Here is an 11,189-nt window from a genome sequence, read left to right as displayed (position 1 = left end):
ACCTTAGAGCGTTACTTTGTAACCGCGTTACGAAATCTCTATTTCTCGGAAACGACTTTTGCGAGGGCAAGTTTCAAAAACTGAAGCAAAATTTGATTTATCATTTAAGAATAAGGTAAGCCACAACAGGTATAATATTTCTGTACACATTTTCCGACTGATGTCGAGAATTGACTTTTTCAATGTTTTTACGATATATTTCCGTCATTAGATCAATTATTAGTGAAGTCAAAGCTTAGTCGAACAAGAATTTGAATATATTTTAGCTTCAATATTGTACTCGCCACCGAAAGTTCCTTCTCAGTTGTGTTGTCACTGGACAAAAGAGAACAGTATTTGAGACTTTTGAGCCTAAATATTAGTTATAAACGAATCTTGTTAGACAAAAGTTAATCAAAGTTTGGAATACTCGTGTTTGCCGAGCCAATTTCACTTCATGAACAGGTGTTGACATTCATATTTAAGGTGGGACCAAACTAATTCGGAGCGAATTTTGGACAATTTTCTTCTCGCTCGCTTCGCAAAACAAATGCATCAATTTAACTGTATTTTTCATATAATGTGCTTGGATTATCCTAGATTCTAACAGTGTGTTTTATTTTAAGATTTTTTTAATTTTTAGCCTATTACGGCCGAAAATCAAACAGTGCTATTTTTAGTTTTTGGCTTTTTTCTCCTCATTCCCAGGTACGATTTTTCTGAAATTTTCATAATCTTATCACCTAGTACCATTGCAGCCTGTGTATAAATTTGGATGGAAAGTCTTGGGCAGAAAAAAAGTTATGACGCCGCTTGAAAATTCGATCCAAAATTTGAAGCATATAAGACATCGCGCTGTAGAAACATTACCATTGAATGGATTGCCTTGAAGTTTTCACATACCTATTTCCAAGTATTGCGGATGAGCCTTACGAAAAATTAGCATCAAATCTTAAAAACTCATTGAATAAATGTTTTTTACTAATTGTCGTTGTAAACCTCAAAAATGAGAGTTTTGCTAAAAATCACATTTTCGCCTTTTTCTTCAAAACGGCTCCAATTTTTTTCTTTAAACCACCTACATCAATAGACCAGAGCTTTATCTAAATGGTAGTGAAATTTCTACAGCTCGTCCTATCCAAATTTTGGAGAAAGCATTTTTAAAGTGAGGTGTACCCAAAGAGCTCACCTTGTCGGTCGACAACAACGCTCTAGGTCGATTTTTTTAATTGTTGTTCACATTATTGTCCTCGAAGCGAAATTTGACCATGCCTCAGTGAAAACGTTAACGGACACGTACATTTTAAGCTATGTTTGCGAAAAATGTCTTAACATACTCAGGAGATAATAAGCTCAAAAAGGGTGTCCCAGATTTTTGATATCTGTTTTATATCTCTCGCTATTTTTGATCAAAGTTCGACGATTGCTTTTGGAGTGTTGTTTAGAGTAAAAAGCGTCATAACTTTGGGAAGAAAATAAATTTCAAAAATCGGAGACACTCTTTTTTGGATCATGAGTTACTTTATAAACTCTCCAAATTTTAGAAAAATCGAATGAAATCCAAGGGCCTTTTAGCTTTTTGAAGGTGAGGTTTTAGTGGCAAAAAAGATTCGAGAAAAAAGAATTTCTTAGTTTGAGGCCGGAAGCTGCAGGGAGCCACGATGGTGTTGGTCAAAACACCTGGAGCCTTTTTGTCATCACTTGTCAAATTATCTGTTGTTCTGGACGATCGCAATGCGGGATCTTTTTACAAGGACAAAGGAGCATTTGGACTCGACGTCATTGCAAGCGACGGGACATTTCCGGTCTTTATAAAGTCACGATTTTTATTTGTCTCAAAATTTTGGCTTTTCCAATCAAAAATTGCATGAAGTTTCACAAACATATGAAAGACAAAAATTTAAAGTTACGAAATTTCAAAAAAAAAAATTTTTCGAGCAAATCGTCATTTTTCGTATCCTAATACCTTAAGATCGGGAGAATATTTGCATAACGACATCTTCAATTTCATTGTGTTTATGCAGATATCCTGCCGAACCTGTCCCGCAGTTAACATTGTGGAATGTCCGAGAGCGTTGTTGTCGACCGATATTGAATTAATTATTTCTAGCGGGGTGAGCTCTTTAGGTACACCTCACTTTAAAAAATGCTTTCTCCAAAATTTGGATAGGACGAGCTGTAGAAATTTCACTACCATTTAGATAAAGCTCTGGTCTATTGATGTAGGTGGTTTAAAGAAAAAAATTGGAGCCGTTTTGAAGAAAAAGGCGAAAATGTGATTTTTAGCAAAACTCTCATTTTTGAGGTTTACAACGACAATTAGTAAAAAAACATTTATTCAATGAGTTTTTAAGATTTGATGCTAATTTTTCGTAAGGCTCATCCGCAATACTTGGAAATAGGTATGTGAAAACTTCAAGGCAATCCATTCAATGGTAATGTTTCTACAGCGCGATGTCTTATATGCTTCAAATTTTGGATCGAATTTTCAAGCGGCGTCATAACTTTTTTTCTGCCCAAGACTTTCCATCCAAGTTTATACACAGGCTGCAATGATATTAGGTGATAGGATTATGAAAATTTCAGAAAAATCGTACCAGGGGATGAGGAGAAAAAAGCCAAAAACTAAAAATAGCACTGTTTGATTTTCGGCCGTAATAGGCTAAACATTTAAAAAATCTTAGAATAAAATACACTGTTAAAATCTAGGATAATCCAAGCACATTATATGGAAAACACAATTAAATTGACGCAATAGTTTTGCGAAGCGAGCGAGAACAAAATTGTCCAAAATTCGCTGTTCCTTCGTTCGCTGTTGTAATGCAGACGTTTTCATTCCAAAGGTCAAACGGTTTGAATAGCCTATGAGCGTTACTTCTTTAACGGCCATTCCGTACTTGACTCTGTTTGTACTATACCAACAACAAGGCGACCGCGCGATGCTCCTTACGTCAGTAATATTCAACCGTCCAGAGTTAATATGGTTAATCAAATTCACCTTAAGTTCCATATATGACCTGCTATTCAAACCGTTTGACCTTTGGAATGAAAACGTCTGCATTACAACAGCGAACAAAGGAACACGGCAAGATAAGTAAACAAGTATAGCGTTAGTTTAATTCAAATAATCGAAAGGAAAAAAAACCCTATAGAAATCCAACCACATTGGGTGTCCTAGTGCCCTTGGTTCAACTGGAGCCACCATACACGTCACGAACATGGATTTTTATACTTCGATAGAGATGCGCAACCAGATTCAATAGAAGCTCCCACACGTTGGATATTGCGTGCCAAGGCAAAGACAGGCACGTTAGTCAAAGATCATTAGGGTTGACTATGACCTTGATGAAGCTCTATGTCTTCATCTAAACTTGAACGTATACTTCATCCCTGATGAAGTCATCCTCATAGTATTCGAGTGGTCTTTATATAAAGATCACATGTGTCTATATATAAAATCACTTGAATACTAATGAAGAGGACTTTATCGGATATAAAGGTTCATGCACGTGACGTGTATGGTGGCTCCAATTGGACCATAAGCTTATGAATTATTAATGAGTGTTTTAAATTAGTATGATGTACTAACAGAGAATTCTAAAGCAGGAAGCAATGGCTACTGAACTACGAAAGAATGAAACTTTAGAAACAGGTATTTGCATTTAATTTCAGTTAATTAAGAGTTTCAAGTATTTCTTGGCTAAGCTCTCATGTCCAGAGTCCTTCAATCCGGCTTTTGGTCAGCGGGCTGGCGCCGAAATAGTCTCCAGACTCTGACGATAAAGCACAGGCAGTCCAATCTTATTATCTGGTAATAGTTATGTATCTCGACAAACATTAAATACACAAAAGTTAAAATCTCGTACCTAGAGCTCACGTTCCTCTTGGTCAGCACCAAGAACTGATCAAGAAGAACGTTACCCTGCGAGCAGAGGGTTTTTTTTCCTGACCCTCCGTGGAGCTGACAGCCAGCATTACGGAGGACCAGAAAAAAACTTCTGCTCGCAGGGTAGAAGTACGTGGGCTCTGGGTACGAGATCGAAGAAAATTCATGGTTATAATGAGATTGGGCTGCCTGTGGACAAAGCAGGAAGACGCCGGAGGACTCTGGGTACGAGATTGAATATTATCTTCAAATCATTTATTCATAGACGAGGAGAATAACACGAAAAAGTCAGAGGAACAGTTGTCGGATTCACCTCCATCGATTAATGAAGAAGGTAAGGACGTTTGATCTGAAAAATGCTCGTTTTCTTCCACTGTACTTAGCCGTTCATCTCGTACCCAGAGCTCCTCGGTTTCGTTCCCACCTGCACATCTGGGTTTGAGAATGCCACTGAACAAAACATTTTGTGGCTGTCATTCTTACAACGCATGCGCTCGCGTGGCCAAATTCATTTATCAGGCAAGTTTAAAAGTAATTCTTTTCATATTTTACATGGCAATCTCGAATCCAGATCCTGCGTTTCTCTTGGTCAGAACCGAGTATCTTTTACGAGACCATAGTTAATAGAGGGGACTGTTCTCCCTCTACTAACTCCCTCTACTACGTGACGAGACCAAGATACTGTATTAGTAAAGACAATATGGTATTTTGAAGAGTCCACAAGTTCACTTGTCAAGCAAGTTGAAAATAAAAATTTTCATATTTTGCATCAGTAGCAAGACGATAGTTAAACTAGTATTTGTTAGACTAATTTGCTTTGAGATGAGCATGTGCAGACGTTTCCCCTACTGTCATTTCTTTTTCCAGCAGAGAACAAACACGAGTTTTCCAGTCCCTGGCAAAACAGTGACCTTGTTCTCATCATAGAAGATCAGAAGATTCATGTTCACCGGATCATCCTACAGATGACCTCACCAGTGTTGTGCAATTTTTTAAAGGAGACAGATTCAAATGAAGTTCCTTTATTGAGGACAAATGTCAACGATTTTGTTGATCTTTTGAGGGTGATTTATCCTCAGCTTAAAAACAAAATAACACGTGAGTATTTCTTTTACATTTCTTCCCTTTCATTTCCTTTCATTTTAGTCCTTTTCTTTTCTTTTCTCTTTCTTATTTTTCCCGTTTTTTGTTCCTTTTCTTTCATTTCATTTCTATGATTTTATTTTTTTTACTTTTAGTTTTCTTCAGTTTCATTTCTTTTAATTTCACTCCTTTCGTTTCCGTTTCTCCTTCCCTTTTTTCCTTCAGTGGATAACATAGAGCGAATCTACAGACTTGCAGAAGAATACCAGATCGAGAGTGTAATGGAAGTCTGTAGGGAACACTTGATACACGTCAAGAAGACGAGCACGAATGCCATGAAAATACTAGTGACAGCCCAAGTGTGTAATGTCCATAAAGTTCGCAAACAATGCTACGAAATCTTAAAAGGTTTGACCGTGGATGAGTTGAAAAATGATGATTATTTCGAAGACCTGGACGAGGAAAGTCAGAGAAACGTTCTTCTGCCAAAAGCTGAGCGACTTGAAAAGTGCCTGAGAGAGATTCAGCCACAGTTGGTTGGATTGATTGACTGTGTTTTGTATCTGTGGTTCAGCAGTGAAGACAAGATGAAACTCATGGATGGATCACCCAAAAAATGTCCAGTGCATCAACAATATGCCAAGGCAAGCACATCCATGCAAACAAGAATCAAATGTTCTGCCTGTAGAGCGATGTTTGCACAAATGGCAAATCAATCAGGATCTAAGCAACATGAAAGGCTGACAAGTAGGATGACTACGGCAACCAGACAACATTACTACAGTGTAACTGGGGCGTACTTCAACGAAACAATTGTGAATGTCTTGCAAGAGATGTTCAGCCTCTTAAACTGAACGTACTAGAAACATTTCTACTGAACTAAGAAGACCAGAACCCCTGTTAACTTTAATCAACCTTTTACCAATTTATTAATCATTAAGTAACTCGATCCCTTTAGTCAATCATAGTCAATAACACGTGTTCTCATAAGTATTAAGTTTGCTACTCGACGCCTACTAGGTATTCCCAACATTTCGAATCAATTCTACTCTTCAATTAGCCATTCTACCTACGTACACCAAAGTAAGTGATTAGTGAATGACTTAGCTTAGAATAGTACTCTTATTTTTTACTTTTTTATGTTTCTAAGATGATTCACATTGTATCCATTGTACGCTAGATCAATGTATGATTTGTAAGATCGATCAACCAAATTTAAGAATTAATTTAGGACAAATCGTTGTTTAATACGTTACAGCATCGAATATAGCCAACTTATAATAACCAGTTTAATTACTTTCAAATTAATATGTAGTATTTTTTATCTCTATTTCAGTTCGAACCAGTTTTATAATCGTGTTGTGCTATAACTAATTCAAGCTCCAATAAATCTACGGCAATATAATCTGAGCTGCGTTCGCATGGTGTATTTTTCCCCCTCAACTATCGACAGAGCTATAGCTACCCTTAACCTGTGGTCGTAGACTACAGCCCCGTATTCCTGTTATTATTAGTTCAATAGCAATTTCATCACTGACAAAACCACATAATCATACGTTGACCAGAAAGGACCTCCAGTCAAACCCCACATAAAACAAACATTTCAAAAGAAGAAAGAAGAACAGAGCCCTGTATTCCAGTTATTAGTTGCATTCCAAATACACCAAAACCGCATGGTCCGGCGTACATTGATTATCTCTGGTCCCCTGGATGTCGTTCTCAACTGATAGCACGCGCTGAATTGTATCATTTACCGATGCGGCAAATTAGGTTTTGGTGGGTTAAGTTTTAAAGGGAAGTTGCCTACGGAATGTCATGGAAACGCCTTGATTGACGTCCACCAAAACCTAGTTCATCGCGACGGCAAATCGTATAATTCCTCGCTTGCAGGGAAAAATTGTAGGTTTTGGTGGATGTCAATCAAAGTGTTTCCATGACATTGTCGAAAAACACAAAACTTTCAAGGGCACCTGATTGTAAAGCGTTTCGACTGATGTCTGTATGCTTTTTAATATTTTATGTGTTTATTACCTTCGAGCAACACACGCACGTTAATCAATATAGTTATAAGTAATGCGATTGACCTATAAATTTAATGGCGACTACGGCTGGATATATTTTCTACGGGCGAGAAGAATTAACCTGTATTGGCGGCTCAAAATTGCAATAATTTATAATAATTGCTGTCAAATGTGGTATTCTTATTAGCTGATTCCAAGGTTGAGGAAAAGACTGGGTCGAGTTGCATGCAATATGGTATTGCAGCTAATTGTTGGACTGTTTTAGGGGACAAAAAAGTAGACGCGCCATCTTGTAAATATGTCCCCTGAAACAGTCCCACAATGCACTGCAGCGCTAACTCGAACCAGTTTTTCCTCAACCTCGGAATGGCTGATATATAGTATGTATGGAACATAAGCCATATTCTGGTTATGCATAAGACTCATTAAAAGTTTTTGCTAAGACAAACGTTAAGCTTTAAAGCGACGTTTATTCGTTTATTCTCGTAGCTCAAGCCAGATAAGTTAGATTTGAGTTTGTTGCAATTCTTCTTTGGGGAATGGAGAACTAGTTCTTGATTTTAGCTAAAAACAAGCCAGCCAATAGGAAAGCTCGTAAAAGATGTCAATCAAACTTTAACCTGACGACGTATTCACTAAGTTCTATCAAGTTTTAGTGTTTATGTTCATCATATACCAGCTGAGCGGTGAACGCAGCGCGCAAAGCATTAGTGGACAAAATTACCGGCCCTAAGTATTTTTGGAGCTTGAAAGAATGAAGCAAACATGGCGGTAAAGTAAAATTGTTTTTATTCTGCCTTTCCATATTTCTGCTTCTTGTAGGCACGTATATTATATTTTAGTCAAACGAAAACAGAAAAATACGCAAAAGTTGGTTTACATTAGCCTGGGAATGAGGGGCAGCGGCAAAACAGCCAAACGCGCTGTGATTGGCTGAAAAAAATTAATCGCTCAGCTGGTAGATGTAAGTGGTATTGATATGAGGTGGTGTACATGTTGGGTCCTAGTTACTATCTCCACCTGGTGTTCTGGTGCATCTAGTGTTGATGTTCATCCTAGACTGAAGTGGTATTGATGAGAGGTAGTGTACATTTTGCTTCCTGGTTACTATCTCCACCTGGTGTTCTGGTGCATCTAGTGTTGATGTTCATCCTAGACTGTAGTGGTATTGATGTGAGGTAGTGTACATGTTGGGTCCTGGTTACTATCTCCACCTGGTGTTCTGGTGCATCTAGTGTTGATGTTCATCCTAGACTGAAGTGGTATTGATGAGAGGTAGTGTACATTTTGCTTCAAGGTTACTATCTCCACCTGGTGTTCTGGTGCATCTAGTGTTGATGTTCATCCTAGACTGAAGTGGTATTGATGAGAGGTAGTGTACATTTTGCTTCCTGGTTACTATCTCCACCTGGTGTTCTGGTGCATCTAGTGTTGATGTTCATCCTAGACTGAAATGGTATTGATATGAGGTGGTGTACATGTTGGGTCCTGGTTACTATCTCCACCTGGTGTTCTGGTGCATCTAGTGTTGATGTTCATCCTAGACTGAAGTGGTATTGATGTGAGGTGGTGTACGTGGGTCCTGGCTACTATCTCCACCTGGTGTTCTGGGCCGTTTACATATCGGTTTTAAAATTGCTGGTGCAGTTTTCCTGCAGCAAAGTCTTTTTAGTCCTTGTCTAAAGTCCCTCAGAAACATAAAATAGATGCAGGGATTGATTGCCGCTAGAAAGTACCACAGATAGACAAACGCAAATGACATTTTTGTCACAAGTTCAACGTTATCTGACCATAGTGAATGTTTGCTGAGGAACAGAAAATACAATTCATGGAAAGGGCACCAGCAGATGAAAAATAACAAAACCATAGTTAGTGACATGCTAAATATTCGTCTGTTTCTCCTCTGTCGTGACTGTTTCGTTTCTTCTCCAATCACGTCCATGACGTTGTTCAAGCATTTATGTAGTCTATAAACTAATATAGTATACAAGATTATGATTATGATGAATGGAATAACAAACCCCACCGCAGTTAGTATGCAAGTCAATATCATTTCAGCATTCCAATAATCAAATGCTGGTAACCATGAATAGTCGCACATCGTGTAGCCACTTTCATTTGTTAGACGATATGTGTAAAAGTATGGAGAGAAGAGAGCCATGGCTACGATCCAAGGGAAAGCGATCGCAATCCATCTTGTTTTACGACTTAAAATCTGTCGTCGAGTTGGATAAACAACAGCGATAAATCTTTGAAAGGCGATGATAACCAGACTGATAGATGATACAAATGGTGACATATGAGAGAGGAAGGGAACCAGTTTACACAGTGCCTCACCAAGGGGACCGTCCACTAACCATTTACCATCAATTGTCACAAACATCCAAATACCCCATGGCATAGCTACCAACGGAACGAGTAAGTCTGATACAGCCATATTGACAATCAAGTAGTTTACATTTGTCCTTAAGTTTTGATTGCAATACACGACAGCGATAACGAGTACGTTTCCAAGAAGAGACCAGACAAATAGAATAAAATACAAGGTTATCATAGTTCTATTAGTATAAACTGAAATAGGTGGTGTCCATTGCAAAGATTCGTTATCTTGTGTTGAATTGTTCATTTTTGTTGTAAAGATTTCTTATCTTGATGATATCTGTTAAAATATAATAAAATGTGATACCATGAGATCAGCTAAAACTGAGTCTATCTTTAAAAACGAGGAAGAAAAAGGATGTTTCTTTAAGAAGATTAGAAGACTTACAATCAATGATCATTTTGAAGTAAAATTTACCTTGTTTGTTAGGAAGAAGAAACGCTAGTATGCTTTAGTAGGTTTGTGCTGGTACACAACTTGTACAATGATCAACGTTAAGGTTTCAGAAGGTAATTTCTATGCTGCTCTTCCACACCTGATGATCTTGATGACCAATAGTACTATGATAATATTAGTGCAGTAGGTTTGTGCTGGTACACAACTTGTACATCATCAACGTTAAGGTTTCAGAAGGTAATTTCTATGCTGCTATTCCACACCTGATGATCTTGATGACCAATAGTACTATGATAATATTAGTGCAGTAGGTTTGTGCTGGTACACAACTTGAAAAATGATCAAGATTAAGGTTTCAGAAGGTTATTTATGGCTGTTCTTGCTACAACACCTGATGCCGATCGTGTTGTAATAACGGAAGATCCAAACCACGTATTATTTTACGGAGCAGTGACCTGTAACGGCATGGACGTAATCGGCATTATCATATCGATAATGAATAGTGTCCACAGATATGTTATACATCTCTTATCCCTAAGTCTGTTTATAAATCCAATGGAATGTACATAAACTAATGAAGCCAATTCTGAAAGTTCAAATCTTCAAATCACAGCAAATTTTTTCAGTAAAAAGTTAGTTCGCTCCGAGGGCAAGTTGGGTTGGGGCTTCTAATTGTCGATCTCAACAGCAGGTATTTCCGGTTCTATCGTCTGGCATAGCTACCCTGCTGCTTTTACTTGCGACAGAATCGGAGCAGTTAGCAGCTCATGACGAAGTGAAAACCAGAAAGCGGAAGCGGAAGCGCGTCAGAAGCAGAATCTTTTTCTTTTTAATTTGATTTTTTAAATTTTACTTATAGCCAACTCTTAGGTTATCAATAGCTAGTGGGTTAAAGAAAAGAGACTACAAAATGTTTCGCTGAATAATAAGAGATCAAATAAGAGAGGCTAGGAATCTACTACAGGTTTTCCCCAATTACAATAGATCCTATCGACTAAACGGCATGAATGAATGATTTAAACTAAACTGACCTAAGTCGGTCCTTAGGACTTAACCTAATAATCTAATGGTCAATAATCGGGAGAGTCCGAAGATGTCCTTGTTCCTTGGCTCGTGCTTATGCTTATGGCGAGCGGTCTTCACTTTCAATTTATCACATGAATTACTTCCGCTATGATCAACCTTGGTTCCATTCCCTGTAGTCATAACCGTTTCTATGTTCCACAAGTTCAATAAATTACTGCTAGAATATTTCAGAATTTAAAACTCTGATCGCGGATATTTGGTTTGAAAATATTTATCTTGTTTATTGTCCCTTGAAAATAAAATAAAATTGCCTCGTGATCCTTGTAGTTCTCTTTAAAACAGATACTGTGAACTAGTTGTTTGGAGGACGAGATTTTGATCCCACTCGAGGAGGAAATACGAATTCTACTGTGGCAAG

The 11,189-nt window shown here is 37.8% G+C and overlaps 2 protein-coding genes across 3 annotated transcripts; one reads left to right on the top strand and one right to left on the bottom strand.

Annotated features, from left to right (window-relative positions):
* Positions 1-31: 31 nt before the first annotated feature.
* On the top strand, positions 32-6,358 carry LOC116302336 (uncharacterized). The gene is made up of 5 exons (XM_089037827.1): positions 32-115; positions 3,571-3,631; positions 4,131-4,199; positions 4,733-4,963; positions 5,174-6,358. Exons 2-5 carry the CDS (start codon positions 3,592-3,594, stop codon positions 5,800-5,802), a joined length of 969 nt encoding a protein of 322 aa, XP_088893953.1. The 5' UTR covers positions 32-115; positions 3,571-3,591; the 3' UTR covers positions 5,803-6,358.
* A 586-nt stretch (positions 6,359-6,944) lies between these two features.
* On the bottom strand, positions 6,945-10,184 carry LOC116302342 (QRFP-like peptide receptor). Of its 2 annotated transcripts, XM_089037826.1 has the most exons (3): positions 9,767-10,184; positions 8,569-9,628; positions 6,945-8,474 (listed from the first exon to the last, which is right to left on the bottom strand). In XM_089037826.1, exons 2-3 carry the CDS (start codon positions 9,593-9,595, stop codon positions 8,413-8,415), a joined length of 1,089 nt encoding a protein of 362 aa, XP_088893952.1. In that variant the 5' UTR covers positions 9,596-9,628; positions 9,767-10,184; the 3' UTR covers positions 6,945-8,412. The 2 variants fall into 2 exon arrangements, with proteins under 2 accessions (XP_088893952.1, XP_031567484.2); XM_031711624.2 differs by having other exon boundaries at positions 6,945-9,628; positions 9,767-10,181.
* Between the last annotated feature and the right edge of the window lie 1,005 nt (positions 10,185-11,189).

This window comes from Actinia tenebrosa, unplaced genomic scaffold, assembly GCF_029948245.1.
Source record: "Actinia tenebrosa isolate PJP-AT-01 unplaced genomic scaffold, QUT_ActTen_1.0 PGA_scaffold5__44_contigs__length_20552954, whole genome shotgun sequence".
NCBI lineage: Eukaryota > Metazoa > Cnidaria > Anthozoa > Actiniaria > Actiniidae > Actinia > Actinia tenebrosa.
The sequence above is the reverse complement of the archived record's forward strand: the minus strand, read 5'-3'. Positions and strand labels throughout refer to the sequence as shown.

Bases quoted from the DNA above. Each gene is read 5' to 3' on its own strand.
- LOC116302336 (XM_089037827.1), top strand. From the start codon at position 3,592: ATGGCTACTGAACTACGAAAGAATGAAACTTTAGAAACAG. The intron at 3,632-4,130 runs GTATTTGCATTT...ATTTATTCATAG, and splicing joins GAATGAAACTTTAGAAACAG to ACGAGGAGAATAACACGAAA. The intron at 4,200-4,732 runs GTAAGGACGTTT...TTCTTTTTCCAG, and splicing joins TCCATCGATTAATGAAGAAG to CAGAGAACAAACACGAGTTT.
- LOC116302342 (XM_089037826.1), bottom strand. From the start codon at position 9,595: ATGAACAATTCAACACAAGATAACGAATCTTTGCAATGGACACCACCT. The intron at 8,475-8,568 runs GTGGAGATAGTA...CCAGAACACCAG, and splicing joins TAAACGGCCCAGAACACCAG to GTGGAGATAGTAACCAGGAC.